Source organism: Cariama cristata, unplaced genomic scaffold, assembly GCF_000690535.1.
Source record: "Cariama cristata isolate BGI_N322 unplaced genomic scaffold, ASM69053v1 scaffold20836, whole genome shotgun sequence".
Lineage (NCBI taxonomy): Eukaryota > Metazoa > Chordata > Aves > Cariamiformes > Cariamidae > Cariama > Cariama cristata.
Genome location: NW_009623193.1, coordinates 32,288 through 50,611, shown reverse-complemented (window position 1 = coordinate 50,611; position 18,324 = coordinate 32,288). Strand labels below are relative to the sequence as shown.

The 18,324-nt window shown below is 37.2% G+C and overlaps 1 protein-coding gene across 1 annotated transcript in view; it reads right to left on the bottom strand.

The window, feature by feature from the left end:
* The window catches only part of LAMA2 (laminin, alpha 2), a gene marked incomplete at its 5' end in the record, with an annotated part of 113,985 nt that overhangs the window by 66,014 nt on the left and 29,647 nt on the right, over window positions 1–18,324 (bottom strand). Inside the window, 5 exons of the mRNA XM_009702647.1 lie at window positions 4,903–5,005; window positions 11,354–11,492; window positions 15,107–15,270; window positions 16,410–16,526; window positions 18,113–18,315. Coding sequence (XP_009700949.1) covers window positions 4,903–5,005; window positions 11,354–11,492; window positions 15,107–15,270; window positions 16,410–16,526; window positions 18,113–18,315 — 726 coding nt within the window. The remainder of the gene's footprint in view (window positions 1–4,902; window positions 5,006–11,353; window positions 11,493–15,106; window positions 15,271–16,409; window positions 16,527–18,112; window positions 18,316–18,324) is intronic.

Sequence of the window (18,324 nt, the reverse complement as noted above, 5' to 3'; positions counted from 1 at the left end):
AAGAGATGTTACTAGAGAAAAGCAGCTAATGATAGTTAACTTTTTTAAAAGACTACTTTCAGCACTGACTGCAATAATCTGGTGAATGCAATATGCCAGGTCAGCAAAAATATGAAGCAGAGGAGAATACACAAACAAGGGATTTAGCTGTGCCTATCAGCTGGAAAATGTTTTAGCTAAAAATATTCACGTGTTGTCAGACAAGACAAGTCCTCCTCAAGTTGTCAACTCTTAAGCAAAAGAAATGACATGAGCTGAATTTCAGTAGCCACCTGACAGCAGTCTCCAGCCAAAGAGGAGTTTATACATCTTATTTTCACTTTTCATTGATCAGTTTTGACAAAGTCTGTATATAGTCTCAAATCTGCACTGGTGCAAGTATATTTTTAAAACAGTAAATCAAAATTATAAGGAAGAAAAATTGCTCCTGGCAAACTGAAAATCCCTCAAGGCACACAGAGAATGAAGCTGGCAGGCAGCAGCATTCATTCATTTATAGCCAAAATTTCAAAACTCCTTCTTAGCCAGAGCACTACATACAGATTTTGCTTCTCCAACCAGGGTTATTCCTTCTAACTCCTAGCCCCACAGAGAAAGAAATGACTAAATCTCCATTTTAATAGCTTCTGTCAGAAGCTTTGCTTTGTAAGGACTGTTTCAGCAGTTTTTGGTGGTAATATAAAACATTTCCATGATTAACAACCATTTTATAACTTGGGTAATTGGCCACAAATCAGGGGAATGTCATAATGTAGCAAGAAAACACTCCCACCTCCATCACAGCCCAGCCTGGATTTTTGGAGTGTATATTAGTTGAGTGGCTTACGGATCTTCATTACTTTAACTAATGTACTACATGTAGTGCAGACAGAGAAATTTTAAACTAATAATTACTTCTGTCTAGCAGATCTTTATAGAGTGCCCATCATCCATCCTGCACTTCCAGTTGAAACTCTGAACAGGGTGGCTTTATAAGAATTGTAAGAAAAATATCTTTCTATTAGTTTTACGCTCAGCTCTCACTTTCTATTGTGGAAACATCAAGCCATCCAGAAGGGATTATATTCATAATACTGATAACATCACAACTTTGGAGCAAAAGCAGGATGGGGGAAAAAAAAGAAATCTAAGAAATTCTGTCATTGCATTTTATTCTTCTGCATCTGCATTCTGGGCACAACGTTAACTGATCTCTGCGAGTCAAGTTGTGGAGCATGGCCATGCTTTATTAGATGCAAAAAGGCACACGGTGAAAAGTTCAGAATGTTTGTCCATATGAAGCACTTTAAGTCTTAGACGTATTAGAGAGCATTAAGAAAGCTCCATGTCCTCCATCTCATTATCCTTCAGTATGGGGCAAGAACACAGACAAAGATCTAATACATGCATTTTAAGCACTGCTCCCTGCTTGCATTTGGACTGCTTTATGAATCTTTAGACTGTTTAGATCTTTGCTTATGAAATATGAAACTGTTACCAACTTAAATTCTCACTGGCACAAAATGGGAGAATAACATACTTCTTTTCAAAAATCTCTGAAGCAATGTCTTATTGAGGTTGTAAAACATCTTTTCTCAGGGTTAAATTGGGCACATGGAATTCACATATATCCAAGTGCAGTCACGATTTTATCTTGTCCTTGAAAATAAGGCACTGTGCTACATGGAACACGAGTACTCCACTACAATTGCCTGGGGAGCACACAAAGCTACGGACTCCACTCTGTGGCATCCAGTCTGCTCAGAGGAACACTGTGGCAGGGAAGAGGCAGTGCTGGCATTTTAGTGTTTCCTACACAGTAGTCATGGCAAACTGCAGCAGTTTGCATTCCAGAAAGGGGCACTAACAGCATCTCTATTCGTTCTACTTCAGCCATGCTTCTTAAATTGCACATTGGCCTCCCCTCGTAGTTTTGTGATCTTCTGTAACGTATTTACTGAAACATAGCCCTCCAGCCCTAAATCTGTACTGAATCTGGCAGTAAAGAGTAGCAATAAAGAACACCCTAAATATATATCCAAGGTTTACTAGTAACTGCAGACACATTTTTTCTCAGAGTTGCTACAAGAAAATAATAATGGTTTTAATTTTCAAACAGTGTATGACAGTGAAATGTAATTAATGACCTTATGAAACATTATACTTTATGACCTTATTAAACATTATGCTTACTTGTTAACTGGTTCTGCAGTAGGAAATCCTAGAGCTGCCAAAACTAAATGGAAGTGTAGTAACAGCCAAAAGATTACTCTAAGTTGTATGGATCTCACCCTTCATGCTGTATGTTTTTCATAATGCATCTCCCAGGAGGCCAATGAAAATTCTGTATGTTAAAACCTGAAAGACTGGGCTCTACTACAAAAATCTGTCTTGTTTCTAATAAAATGTATTTTAACTACTTTAGCATGATGGAGAAGCTTCAGGCATCATCTCTGTGACAAGCAGTTTAAATGTCAACCTTGAATATTTACTATGTGTGATTTTTCTAGTTCTGATGCATGAAACAAAAAAAACCCAACCCAGTTTGATTTTCAGATCCTATGATGAGAAAAAAAATATCGTATCATAGCTGTTTTCCTCTCCTTGTCTTTATTTCTTCCAAGTCCTAAATCTGTTTTCTCACATATATTTTACAAGTGCTATGCTTTTCCCATCCTTGTGGTTAATTCCAGGTTAACCTTATTATAGCTTCAGCCAATTGAATCAGATTAAACTATAATGTATCTAGTATGAAAGAATTTTTTCAAAAACAGTGATTAGACACAAGTGACTGGACACAAGCTTCTCAAAATGTACATAACAAAATTTCAAATTACAGAAGGGAGGGGATTACAGTGCACTAATTTGAAATAAACTAAATGAAATAAGAAGTTATCAACTTGAACTTATTCTGTCCACACTAATCAAAATATTGGTCAGTATCTGGATGAAAGACTTTCAAAATAGTTGTATGGAGGACTCAGTTAACTGATTCTCCTCTTAGACTGTACTATACCAGTGGCACAAACTCTGTTTGCTCCTAAGTTGTTTTCTTTGTTATATGCAAAACCAAAGCAATTAAAGCAGTAACGTTTAACATTTTTCACAAAGGCAGATGGGTGAAATTCAGTGTTGGCCTACTTGAAAATGGATAATTGTATCATGCTTATTTCCCCTCAGGTTTAGTTGAAATGAACTATTTTTTCAATCCTTTTCTAAGACTGTTGTGGAGAAAGAAGTGTTGAGTACTGTTAAACAGATGCTTCATTAGCGCTGCAATAAGTATTTTCTTAGAGGACCTATAAAACAATCTGTCTGGATAAAGACACAAGAAATAAACTGCTTTTGGTTGCAATGATCAGAAGATCATTGAATCATAGGCTCAGAACAGATGTTGTCCAAAGATCATTTTTCTCCTTCTGATCAACAGCCATTCCTCATTGATGTTTGTCTAAGTTGTTTTCAAAGATTTGCAAAGGTCAAATCTCCCTAATCTCCTCAGTAATCAATTCCATTACTTCTGTATTTTAATTAAAACGAAGATTTTCCTAATATGTGATCTGTATCAGTGCATTTGTGGTATGTTAGTCCCATCTTCTTTGGAGAAATCTTGACACAACTGAACAATATTAAGCTTCTACTCAATTGCCTCTTTTGCAGTCTAAAAATTTAAATTATTTCAATCTTTCTCCTTATCTCTCCTCTGCTAGATCTCCAGTTAGTCTCTGTGATGTCTTCAGGACTCTCTGCAAACCAGCTCAGCCCTCATGGAGTTCAGTGCCCAGCACTGTAGCCAGTAACTTTGCTAAAGCACTAGGAACCCTGAACAGAGTGAAAGGATTGTTTCACGTGTTTTGGAAAGCCATGCTCCTATTCATGAATTCCTCTGTGATATCTGCCTTTTCTACTTCTACCCAGCACATGATCCATGCTTCTCTTTAGTCTCGTTCTAGGAAAGTGCTACCCAGACAATTGCTCCTCATCCTGCATTTCTGCAACTGATTATTCACATATGCATGAAACACCTCATATGTGTCCATACTGGCTAATGTCCTACCTTCTCACACTATGGCATTCACCAATAATACTCTCATTTGTTGATGAGAAAATATTAAGGACATTATAAGCGCAGTCTGACCTGAATTACCAGCTTTCACATCTCACCAAACAGCATAATTCAAAACCTTTTTTTTTTCCCCCAGTGGAAAATATTGAATAAAAATTAAAGATGTTTTATTTTTCACTGGGAAGCCAAAGTATTTGGTTTGGAATCTACAAACTATGATTTGAGCTGCATTTAGACGTGTATTTATGCTTTAGGAACAAAGAAATATTGTGTGTGTGTGTGAAAATAATGATTTTTCTCTAGAGACATGGTTTTAGTTTCATTTTTTAAAGAAAACTCTTAGCAATTCCCTCCCATTACTCTCTGTTTGGCAAACATCTTCATTCTACCTTCTCATGCTTCCCTTTTCTGGCCCAATCCCATAAGCATTCTGAAGAGATGTGGTATCTCTGACTGGTATTGCAAACCCTGCTTCTGTATTGACAAAAATAAAATTTTAATGCTGGGCTAGTTTTTGTACTAATTTTCTGCTGGAGCGTTTAGTAAACCAGAACCAGTATTTCCATCCCCCTCTCCTCCCCACTTACTCTTGCCCTTACTGTAGTTAGCAAGAGAAGACCAAGGCCCCATTCTCCTCAGCCTTCCTGTCCATGAAACAGGCAATAGGACAAGGATCCCTGCATAATGCCTGGACCCAAACCAGAAGAATCTTTTTCATTGATACATTGTTCAATTTAAAATCAGATAATGAATTATACTTTTTTCCTACTGATATGGCTTCTTCATACTGGAAGCATAGCAGTCTCACAATGTTTCTCTTGTATTTAATGAGCCTGAATGCCATATACTGCACTTACCTTTAACATCATTTTCTAATGTCTTGGCTTCATTAAGGACCCTGAAGCTTTTCTGAAGAGAGCTCTTGGCGCCATCCTTCAACGATCCTTGAGGATCAGATGTCTGCAGACAAACAAGCAGTGTCATACAAACAGGAAAATCTGAACTCACAAAAGATATATGAGGATGATCTAAGTGAACAGTCATCTAAATTAAAAAAAAAAAAAATTCTCTAATTAATCTCCTTTTGTTTTTATGGGAAGCCAGGTCTCCTTTGGAATACCAATCGTGACTTTTAATAAAAAGAGAAAATGTTTATAGTGTTACAGAAACAGCTTTGACTCGAGGAGCAAAACTTTGTCCAAAACAAACAAACAAAAAAATAATTCAACTTAAACATGAGTTTCTCCCTCCAGCTATGGACACAGCACCATGCAAAACAGTATTTCTCCCTAAGAGCAGCTGCAGTACCTTTAGAAGCCAGACTAGATCTGATGATCCAAATTCTAATACTGACAACAGAGATTCCTTTGTAGTTAAATTCAAGAATTGTAATTGCTAACTCAGTAAAGAAAATACCATATAAAAGAAATAGATTTTAAAAAGAAGGGCAAACAGCAGTTCATCTTATTGGGGTTTAACCCCAGCTGGCAACTAAGTACCACGCAGCTGCTTGCTTAGCACTACTTAGCAACAACTAAAACATCCGTGTGTTATCAACATTATTCTCATACTAAATCCAGAAACACAGCACTGTACCAGCTACTAGGAAGAAAATTAACTCTATCCCAGCCAAAACCAGGACAAATCTGAAAGAGTTTTATTACTAAATAACCATCCTTTATCACATCATGCTACTTAAAGATCTTTCTTTTGAAAAACATCCATCCCTATTGCAGAGATCAATCAACAGATAGAATGATTTTTCTAAATTAATTAGTATTTTCAGTTGGTAGGAAATGCTCTAGGTTCTGAACCACTTACTGTTCAGTTTGTAAGATTGAACTCAGGTCACACATCATACTGAATACATTTCTTTGAAAATACTCCTGACAGCCAGATAACATTCTATATTAGTCATGGGTCATAGCCTTGTAACTAGTATGTAATTAAGAAGCAGCTACTTTTCATTTTCCAGGGCAGATACATATACTCAAAAATTAACGGTGTGTCAATTAAATGACACAGTTATTATTGCTATTCATTATTTATATAATGAGCAAGCCCAGAGGTGGTGTTTCACATACTACTGAATCTTTGTTGGTTTTTGACAGCACTGTAAAAAACACGTATTGGACTTGCCCATTTCTTCTCATTTTAAAAATTTTAGGGAATGCTTTGGATACTTTCAAAATTGAGAACCAAATTTTTTGTTACGGGATATGTTGTGGCATATGTTGCCATGTCACAGCGATACAGCTATTAACGATTCCTTGTATTCATACAGGATGTAAATGTATGCTTAGCTTTCAGTATAAGCTAAGTGATTTTAAGAAGTAGGGTCCATATGACTGCCATATTTCCAAGCTCACCTGAAATATTAAGCTGTGTACACAAATTCCTTTCAACATCAACAGAAACTATACATTCAAAAGATGAACAAAATTACATCACGTAATACAAGTAGCACTAGTAACAGAAAAATGCATATAAACGCAAGGGAAAAAAAAAAAGACTACCCAATTAAGCAAGACTGCTCCTGAAGGAAGAATGTTTGGCCAGATTTTGTGGCAGATGTACTTGTCAAATCAGATAATACTTCTATATTTTTTTTGCCATTAGCAACAGAACTGAGGGTATGATCACTCAGTGACCATGGATCTCAAAAATAAAGATTGTTATTACTATTAAACGAATAGGCATGGTTGACTGGCTGTTAAAGCAGTCTATATTCAATAAAGTGAAGTTGGAAGGTCAGATTTACAATGCAAAACCAAGAAGTTCATCAAATCAGGGACAACAATTGGGCACATCCCGACAATTAGTCAGAAACAGATTTCAGCATAAAGTTAATACTAGAAAAGCCCCTTCAGAGACAAATACACTTGTACTGATTAAAAGCTTTATTGTATGTTTATTTCAAAATAATTCTGAAAGTGAGGATTAATCAAGACATCTTATGTAAAACATATTTTTCTTGCTAGCTTTTCTTGTGGCTTATGAGGCGTCGAGTTATGATGAAGTCAATAATGAAAAAACCAAACATTTTCTGGCTTTGTGTGAGGTGAATTCGTGCACTTGTGGTCATGATAAACCCCTTTATGATTTAATAAGACTGACAGGCAAGGGTCTTTGATATTATTTTCTAAATTGGGACATCTGTAAAGAAGAAAACAGTAAAAAAAAGATTGTGATTCAAGATACATTGAAAAATCACAGGGTCTCAGGAATCTAATTTGTTCTATTTCTGCCTCTTCCAGAGCATCCATAACCTGGGGCCAGTACCTCCCTCCCCCTGTGCCTTCCTTCACGCTCCCTATCCTCCCCATGCAAACTCTGTGCAGCTTGACTGCTTGTAGCATCTTGTGGCAGAGGCGGGATCTCATTATGTATCCAAACAATGCAATCTCAATCGTCGTTTAGAGGCATAAGTGCTGTTATAATAGTATAATGCAAAATGCTCCCACTGAAACTGTACATCATCCTTAACAGTCTGGTTTTTTCCTATCCATGGATTATCAAAAATTTTAACAAAGTTTAACAGCAAAACAAAAACATCTATCAAATTACAGGAAAACTCTATGAATTGATAATTAGCAGATTATTTTGAGTGAGGAAAGAATTTAGGAAGAATATTCCCTCTGTCTTTTTCTGGTATTTCAATGAATCTTGAACTCTGTTTTTGTCAAACAGCCCAGCTTCTGCAGGAGTGGCAGAAAGATTTCAGTTCAGCCCATAGCCTGATGGGTTATGGCACTCTTCTGGGACAGAGGAGATCCCTCCAGGTCTCCCTCCAGGAGATCCCTCCATTCTCTCCTGAATCACTGACTTACCACATTAACAGGGAAATGTGCCACATGCTGCAAGCTTGAATAAGATCAGTCATAGCCACAGCATTGTGCAAACTCCCCCAGCAGCACATGCTGGGCATGGTCTGAACACTTATCAGATTGAGAATTGCTGGGAACTTTGCAGAAAGGAATTTTTTTCTGAGGTTTCATGAATAGATGTAATGATGAAGTAGGCCCCATGTTGCCCAAATCCACTGACATGTTGGTGATTTTGGTCACATGCAGAGGTACAGCTCCAAGCATGGATCTAAATGCACTGATACAGTTTTGAGGATCACATACTTGAACTTATACATGTACAAGGTATTTTATAGACCTAAGTGCTAATTCACGTCAGTTACAAATAGTTCTGCCTTAAATTAAATTATTTTCACATACACTTATATTCTGCAAGTTTTCACCTATGCAAGAGTTAAGGCTACTCTCATTTTTACCAGTCCTGAAGATAGCTGAGCATTCTGAAGTACCAAAGTGTTATGAATGATTTGCACCTCAGGACATCCTCATGAGGAGGATGGCTAGGCCGCTTTATGCCACAAAGAAAGTGAAAAGCAAAGAAGGAATTAGGACCCCAAACACCTAACATGTCCCCTGTGGTGCCATTTACTAGCCTATAAGGCCTCTCTAAAAAGCCTAAGAATAATTACACTTTTTCAAGATTTACTGTAAAACTATGATTCTGATCTGTGAGACATGAGCTGGATCTGTTAAGATGACTCCTCTCTTCAGTCACTTACTGCCATGGCTAAGTAATGGGATGTTGAAGCTGCTTGAATGCTAGAGATTTCTCATCTGTGATAAATTTAATTTTGCTTTTAAAGGGGAGAGTAGATCCATCATAAAAAATCTCAGGTGGAATTTTTCTGTCAAATTTTTAACACATTTTTTCCAGTCATTTATCAGGCTTCCTGTAATAACGATGGATTTTAAGCATCTTTTGATTCTTGCTTTTAGCAACATTAGCTTAATTTGAAAACAGAATAATTTTCCCATTACAAACCAAAAAACAAAAAATCCCCAAGGTATCACTAAGGTTCTTGTAAATTATTTGCTCCAATGACATACATGGCAGAATCTAAAAGTCAATCCTGTCCCTACCGTCTCTAGTTCACGCACCAGCTTGCTGCTCTTGGGTAACCTACCTCCCCCTGCCCCAACACTGTAACTGGTCAATGGGAAGGCTAGGCTCAGGGATGCCTGTGAGCTACTGCACTTTTCTCTGCTATCTGCCAGCATCTGAAGATCAGTCTTTTACAGAAGACAGGCACCCACAACTGCTCTTATAAAGAAGAGAACATGGCTCCATCTTTCAAAAGGAGAGGAAAGACATGATCTCGGTCTTCTACACAGGGTGGCAAAGAGCACCTTCTCAGAAAGGAGGGGACACAGTTTCTAGGAGTTTCTCAGTCTAAGGGGCTCAAATCCACAAATGCTGCCTTCTAGGAGAGTGCTGGAACCACGGTGCTCTAGATAGCCCCGCATGAGGGTGCACTCTTGCTCTCATGCTGGAGCTTAGCTAAAAGTAAGTTTCTTGGGGTCAGCAGAAAGAGGGAGCCTGATTTACCCGGTTAGCAGTTAAGGTCTTCACTCAGGATGGGCAAACATTCAACAGTCTTTGTATAAAAACCCCAAAAAAATAGAATAGCAAAATGATCACTAAACTTCACAATTAACACATTTTTTAAATCTGGCCCAAAATCCTCACATGATCATTTACCAAATAGTGATTAAAATCTACCTTGCTCTGCAGAAATTTGATGGTAAACCACTGATTACCTCTACTCTGTATCAAATCAATTACATCTAAAAGGCAGCAGCTCCCTCCATTTTCTTCTTTATCAACTAGATCCCTGTTACACATATACAGCTCATAACAAAACCCAAGCTCCCTCTAACAAACACATGCAATGGAGATGCTTAAAACCTCACCTTAATATCTTAGTCTCCTTTCTTGCTATTCACTTGCTTCTATTTACATCACATTGTCCATCTTCACCTCCATCCCTTTCAAATTATCTATCCACTTCCTCTCCATGGTATAATCAGCCAGTTCACCATCTGATATATACTCTTTTGTAGCCATATGGTAATTGCTTGCTTTGTTTCTTGGCTGCTCTATGTGTCTTTTTTTTCCCTACTCAATCTGTGAAACAGCTGCCTGCCTCACTCACTGCAAGTCATCAAAGGAGTAAAAGATAGCTATCTGTATTAAATCCTAATGAGAAGGAAAAAAAAAATCCACAGCTCCTTATTTACTTCTGCAGCATAATTAGGAGTTCCAGTGAAACAAATAACTATCTACAGAGAACTAGAGCATACTAATGCATGAGGTGAAATTTTTTCATCAAGAGAGAAATATAGTAATTAGTGTTATTTGAAATAGAAGCTGACAATGTAAACAGCCTAAAAATATTAAAAACTTTGTGCAGTGGTTGGATCATTTTATCCGTCTCCTAAATACAGACCTTTACAGCATGTGATTGCTTTTGCTGTTCTCATAATCCATTTGACTGAAGTAGCTCTCTGCAAGCTACCTTTATTCATGGACAAGTGCCGTAACTACAAGTTGCTTCTGTTCATCTTTCTGTTCCTATATCAAACGTAGGGTCTGGCAATTTCATATTATACTGTCATTTCCTCGTGTTTCCGTGTGCCTGTGAAGTGCACGTCAGTTGCTCTCTGACCAACTTTCACAAATTAGCCATTAACTCCTTTGATTTTTGACATAAAAAATAATTCTGGCTATGCTCAGGATGTTTTCTGCTCACAGTATATGCATTAAGGAGCTGAGTTCCTCATTATGACTCAGGCTGGCTTTCTCTTACAATCCTATTTTTAAAAGTTCTCTCCGTTTCCTCTGAAAATTTGCATTCAGTACCTCATAGTGAGAATAAGATTTCTCTGTGAAAACCGGCAGAGTTCACAAAAGAAGCTGTATGGTTTCTATGAATAAAACTTTCTGCTTCCCTCCTGCAATTCTCCCTTTCTAGAATTCCGCGAGATGCGTGCAGTTCACCCTATGTGCAGAGAAGTGCCTCTGAGCATTTTCATGGAGCTAGAGGGTGAAGAGTTAATTAAGGTACAGAGTTCTTTAGATGTGTGCAAAACATTCATTAAATATACACTAGCTTTTTTGAGTATCAAATGACCCACACTCCTGACTCAGAGCTGTTGGCTTGAGCCATAGACAGAGACTAAAAGGTGGAAGATAGAGAGAGGAAGAATAGTAAACAAAAAAGGGAAAGAAAAATAAGCAACAGGAGACAGAACAAATGGGGATGTAGTCTGAAGGTACATGTAGCTCTGACAAGGGCATAGCTTTTTGATTCAACACAAGAATTTATGGTGGCAAGAGTCTCTAAATAAAGTTATAAGATGGCAAAACATGGATCTGAGATAAGGTGTGGCACAGTTCCACAGAAAATCTAAGCCTTCTTCCCAATTTACTTATTTTTCTTACCGCTTGCATAGCTTCATTTGCAAGAGCCTTGGCTTCCTTGGCAACTTTTTCAGCTTCATCTGTGTAATCCTTGATGTTAGTATAAGCATTGAAAGCAAGTGTGGCATTGAAAGAGAGGTTTTTGGCTTCAGCAAGGATTCTGTTGGGATGGGAAAAGTAAACACACCATTAAACCTGCTATAAGAGCTCAACAGAACATAGTATCCTACTTTTTCAAACCCAACAGCCTGTATTTCTAAGGCTATTTCTAAGGCATTTCTTTAGAGAGCAATGCTACACTTGAGATTTCAGGAGTTCTGCAACATGTGTTTAATGGAATTCATATTTTATCTGTGCAGAAAGACATAAACCCCAATGTTCACTAAAAGAGGGGGTTCTGTGAGATAAAAATGGATCAGACACTGAGAAAAGACAGTGCGGTGCTTAATATTATAATCCAGATAACATATATTCATAATATGGGTTTATAGAGTATATGTTGAGCCAGGAAACTCAATGAATTTCGCACTATATGAACATGGGGTATCATCACAGGCACGTTTTAAAGTAGACTTTCTGAACAGCTGATTTCTTGGTCTGGCTGCCAAACACAGAAATGCCAGGTTTGGAGGAGATCTCACTGTCTAAACCAAATCCTAAATGTTAATTTTGCTGACCAAAATGAAAAACATAAGGAGTAATGCTTCATATTGAATGGGATGTTCCATTTATATTAAATACTCTATTCTAATAACTATAATTAGATTAAAAGGTAATTATAAACAAACAATATTTCCTAGTGCAGGGACTGGAGCTCAGCTAATCCCCTTCCAGGGGAATTTCTAGCCAGCAGGCTGGAGAAATCACTTTTCTGGCGCATCTCTGCATAATTTATTCAAGTATTTCCTATGAAGAAGTACTGCACCTACAGAATTAACTTGAAGACATCTATCTCAGTATACATTATGCCTGATGCCTATGATGTTTTTCCTGAATAAAGGGTAAATGCCCTAAAATCCCTGTCTCAACTGGACAAGAATGGATTTGAACTTGGATTTTTGCCTCTCTGGGAAATACTCTAGCCATCAAGGTGTATGGCAATATAAGGGAGGCAGGGATTACTCCTGCTGGACCTGTTCCAGCTTGTATAAAATACTTAGTCATTGAGATAGTGTGTGTGGAAGAAAGACAAATTCATTCTCTAACCTGGTAATGTATCTGTTCTCTGGGGAACTGGGACAGCTGGGCTCCAGTCCTTGCTTCAATGAATATTTAATGATTTTGATTTCTATAAAATGCAACGGGAAAGACAAAGGGGACGGGAGGCATACTCCCTGGACTCCACATGTAGTTAACAGAGGGACAGAGATTCCCTTTAGGTTACTGTAGAAACAGCACAAATGAGCTGCCTCCGCATCACTCCTGGAAAAGCTTATCTCCTTTCTCAACTACAGATGGAACTCAGTAGGCTATAGTAAGTCTTTGTGATGCTCTGTTAGAGAAATGTGCAGCCCAGAATAGCTATCTAGCTAGTAGCTCAAGTACTACTCAGAAATGTGGTTCGACCCTCTTCTGGTTAGGAGGGAACAGAACTGAATTTGCCAAATACCAATGATGTTTACTCATGAGCAGGCCATTAGCCATAAGGGAGAAGCCTATACTAACACCCCCTTGTATACAGGAAAAATAACAGTTTTTTCTAGGTCAAATTCATGAATTGTTCCATGTTCTAACTCTCAAGAGAACATCCTCACCATTGATCAATAAACTTTTTGAAGAAACCTTAGGGGGTGATTGGGGAGAAAGGGCTCTCCCTTAATTTCTCCTGTAAGACAAAATTGTATTTTTCAGCAAATTTAGTATTAACTGAAAGACACCCAAGTGCCAGTTGTGAAGACAGATACATTTTTGAATTCCTAAGACAGATAGAGGCTGCATAGTCCTGTAAAGCATGACTGTTTAATGTCAGTGCATGAAGTAAACAGCTTTATCCTGGTGCAGGATTACATAGCACCTTGGTATTTCTTTGTCCTTTGAAACTATGTATCTATCTGACCACATCAGAAATTTTAATTTTGAACAATTTGCTTTTAGATATAATTTTTAATGTCCTTGATTCTGCATTTTTTATTATATATCTTGAGAAATGGAGGGTGATGTCTGGATCAGATAGATGTATACATGGTACCGTTACACCACAGTGAATGCGACTTTAAACACTACCCTAAGCTCCTTAAGGCCAAGTTGTCAACTTGCATTAAGACAGAAACACACGCACGCACCCGTAAAAAGGTCTATTTAGCATAGTTAAAAACCTCTACCTCAAAATATGTCTTGCCAACATTTCATTAAGGAGGCAAAATATTCTTTTCTGTCTACATTTTCTCTGCTTCTTAGTTCCTCCATGCCAACTTTTGGTGTATTGGGATATTTATATCCAAATTCAGTAATATGGTTGGATGTGACACTAGTCACATACTTTAGGCCCAGAGGTGCTCCACAAAACTGATGTGTTCTAATCAGACAGTGCATATACCATTTACAAAAGCCATTTTTTTCTAGAAACAGTGCCCTTCAAATCCTTTTTACTCAGGAAACCACAGCTATCATTATTTTATGTACTCCTCAAAACATAAATTAGACTGAATATCTGGAGTAGTGCGACTACACTGTATATGAAGCCAGTAATTTTACGAGTATCAAACACTTTATCAGAGACAATTCTGTGCCTTTTTCTCAAAATTACAGATGCTGACAAGAAAAAAAATAAGTGTCTGCTCACAGGTCTTTGGGATATTAAAGTCTTCAGGTAGATCTAAAAGATGTAAGCAGCAAAAAAGAAGTATATTGTTGATGTTGAACAAAAATATCTTTTTTATTCATGCAGTGCTTTTGAGAAAATAAAATTCTGAAGCTCTGCTGAGGACAGGTCCAAGAGGCAGAATATCCATGATCTAATTCTGAGTATCACTGTTGCAAATTACACTTACTATCTATGGCTTATTTCTTAAACGCAAAAAACACAATAAAACAAAAGACACCTCCCTTCTTCCCCACCAAAAACCCCAACAAACCCAAAACAAAACAAAAGAAACCCCTTACTTTCTATTCTTTCCAGAAAACTATATTCATGATAAGTTATAAAGTATCATTCTTTTGATAGAGCTGTGGTCATATAAACCAAGGGCACTGCAATTCTTACTTACATTTAGGAATGTGATAGTGGTAAACAGAAACTGAAGTTTCTGTACTTAGCTTTAAGCATTTTGGCCCACAACATCTACCCATTTTGGGAGTGTGTTTTGAAACTGCTAGAGGGATTACTCTCTGTCACCATGGGAGATTTCTAACAGTAAACAAGTTAGCACCATGATAAGGGTCTCCGACCAAAACGGTCATCTTAAAAATAAAAATACTGCTTGTTTTTAACAAATGTTTAAAAAAAACACATAGGGAGCTCTGTAAGACGAAGTTCAATTTTTTTCATATCAACATAGCAGTAAGAATTTGGTAAGTTAAACTGTGCTATGAGTGCATCTGAGGGCACTCTCTGCAGTTAATGCAGCCTATAAGCATCACAAGATGCATGAAAGTGTTTACAAGAGATGTACAAACTAACCAACTGGATAGTTGTATATTCATACAGAACACCAGTTATTTGTATACTCCCAGTGACAGATGTCGAAGTCTAAGAAGAATGCCCTTCAATTTCTGTCAAGCACTTTTACAAACTTGCTCCATGATTTTATCATTACCAATGAATGACTGCCTTACCCATCCAGGATTGCAGATGATTCATTCAGCTGGGCTGCATAGTTCTCAGCTTGTAACACCTTTTCTGGAAGCATCCTGTTATGAATTTCTTGTGATAGGTCATCTGTTTTATCCTTCAGCTGATCGGACATTGGCTGTATCTTATCTGCAATGCCTTCTACATACTGAAAATGACAAAAGAAAGGCCTTTAAGCAGCTAAATGCAAGCACTCTGTAGCCCTTTATATATATATTTTCCTTGTGAGGTATTATCTTGTAACTTGTGCCTGCATTAAGGGAACTAATATGGAAAGAATAAAGGAATGGCTGGACTGGACAGCAGAGAGGAGACAAAACAATATTCCAAGAGCTACTTGCCTCTCTTGAGCTTAGTTGAAGTTTTTATTTTATAATTAAGGAATTGCACAGTTTAAAAGCTTATAAACTCTAATTTGGATTTCTTTCCTAAATGTAGATGCATATATAGTTATACTAAATTGTCATCATGCCCCACAATAATAACCAATGACAGAAGTTTCATGTTTCAGGACCCTTTCAGTGACTCCAATGTATTTTTGCTTGTTAAAGTATCTTAGTAAGAACTATACTTTTTGAAGACCTGCCTTTCCTATTCCAATAAGCCATCTCAAAGTGTTTCCTTCCCCATTTCTCCAAAAGGTATTTTTCCAATCATTATAACAATTTTCAAGGCAAGGTGGAAATATTTCCAGAACTAATCAAGATTTCAAGATTTATTTTATTTTATTTTTTGTAGGTAAGGCACTGATCTCAAACTCTGTTGATAAAATTTTAAGGCAGAATTTTCAAAAACTTTATGTAAAATGAGAGTGCAATCCTCTCCTCCTCCCTGATCTATCTACACTTAAAATTGTTGCCACAGGCAACAAATTATTTCTGAAGTTTCCTTCTGATATGCGCACACAGTTTTTGTACAGATAAATCTACATCTAGATCACAGAGTTGCAGTGAGATTATGAATGCGTCTGCTGCATCTGCAATTCTAAAGATAAAGTCAGTACCGCAACCAGAATACCATATTTATAAAAGAAGGCAGAGTCCATGAAAAATTAAGAGCTAGCTCTTTATATAATCCAATGAATCACTTAAATCTTGAAGTTAATCATTTTTATATACCAGACTAGCTTTTCTGCCGTACAGCAATGGAAAAATGGTTTCTTCCAATTAAAATATTCCAACATTGGTAAAAAAAAAGAAAAATCAGGTGTTACTTTGATTATCTATTTTGCTTCCATAATGATGCTTCGTTGTAGTGATTCTCAGATAAGGATGATAAAGCACTCACCTCTACAGCTAAGCTGATTTCATTTGCAAGTTTGTTGGCTTCATTAAGGACATCATTCCCTTCCTGCAGGCTCTTTTCAACATCTTGTCTGCCATCTTCTACAGCTTGCTTCTTTTTCTATAGGATGTGTTCACACAAAGAAAAATATGAGTTATTTACTAGAATGGGGATGCCAGTTCAAATACCAGCATCCCAATACAAGACTGCATCTTGTCACCATGCCACAATGCCACTTCTGGAATTCTCTGAGCTTTCAGAGCGAAGACAATGACAACAATAAAGAACATATAATGTAAGGTATCTTTTCTTTGTCCTCCTGTCCCCAGCTTTGTATCCCCCTCCCACACGGTAGGTTTTTTGTTGCTCTATAACAGAGGTAACTGACTGTAGTACTATTGCAAAATGAATCAGAAAGGAGTTAGAAATCCTAATCTTTATCCAGATGTGCAAATTCCTCATTTTGACAATTACTTTCTCTGGCTACGAAGGCAAAATTTATCAAAATATTCTGCTGCTTTCCTATTTGCATTCACTAGTGTTTCACTAACTACTGAATGTAAAATAAAAGATGATGGTTTGAAGCTACCTTAGGATTCTTCATTTTCCAACCAGTAAAAATACTTCATATTGTGTAGCAAGGATGGACTTCTGAATAAGAAACTAGCAATTTCCTGTGCAAGATGTATTGAGTATCACAGATTAGTTTGACAGGAGACCATTCTAGGATTAAGAGTGCTGTGATGGCTTCTTGGTCAAAACAGGATCAAAATAAACCAAAAATACTCCTCAAAACAACCAGGTGGGCAGGACTGCTGGAAAGGATGCCATCAGGCACTCTGATACTGTGAAGCAGTGAATATTTTAAAAACTGAGATAGCAGGTAATTTCTCCAACCTTTATTCATCCACCTTTGGGAAGAAAATGCACAGAATAGAGATCACCTAACTTCTTTACAGCACTGTATTTCCTTAATTCAATCAAGCCCACAAATCTCTGCTGAGAACTGAGGTCTCGGAACTCTAACCTCATCATTGTACGTGAGGCCAAAGCTCATCGAGATACAAACACAGCTGAAACATTTATCTTCATTACGTTGACTCTGCTCTTTATGTCTTGGTTAAATGCTTGTTAATGTACAGTATAATATGCTCTTTAAGTCTCTGCAATTTAAATTAAATCACAAGCAGACCTCTCTGCTATGAGGGAGATCATTTATAACAGCTACTAACTACAGAGGATAGAGTATAATGTATTAGTCTGTAATATCCACATACCCCCTTCAGTCTTCTTCCCAGGGGTTGGAGAGGGAGATGAAAGTGTAAGTTTTCTAGGAGCAAATATATGACAGCAAAGATTTTAACTGAACTCCTATTTAATTCTTGAGCACGAGATTTGAATTTTACATGACTATTTATACTGGGATGAATTTAGTCTCCCCCAGAATAATAAATCCCATGCACCCTCCACTCAGTGTCTAAAAGCAGATGATATTATTTTGATAAAGCTGTGGAGTAATTCTATTTTTAAAAGCCAACGCATTCCCTCACGATGAGGAACATGTTTCCTTTTAATTACATCAGATACAATTAAATTTTAAGAATATTTTTGGTTTGCTTATATTTTTGTTTCAAGATTTAATTATACAAAGTTTCAAACTTTGATCAGACTCCAAGTAATCAAGGATACAACTTGTCTGCGCTTACCTCTACCATGGTCATATTTTTTTTGTTGACTGCAGATAAATGATCAGCCTCCCTAATTTTACTTGCAGCTTCTCTTAGCAGATCTCGAGCATCATCAACTTTGGCGTGGTAGTTTGCTAGCTTCTCCCAGACTTCATTTTTGAGATCCTCATTTTTCTCACTGGGTTCACCAAATAATTTCTTCACCTTGTCCAAAAGATCCTCTGCATTCC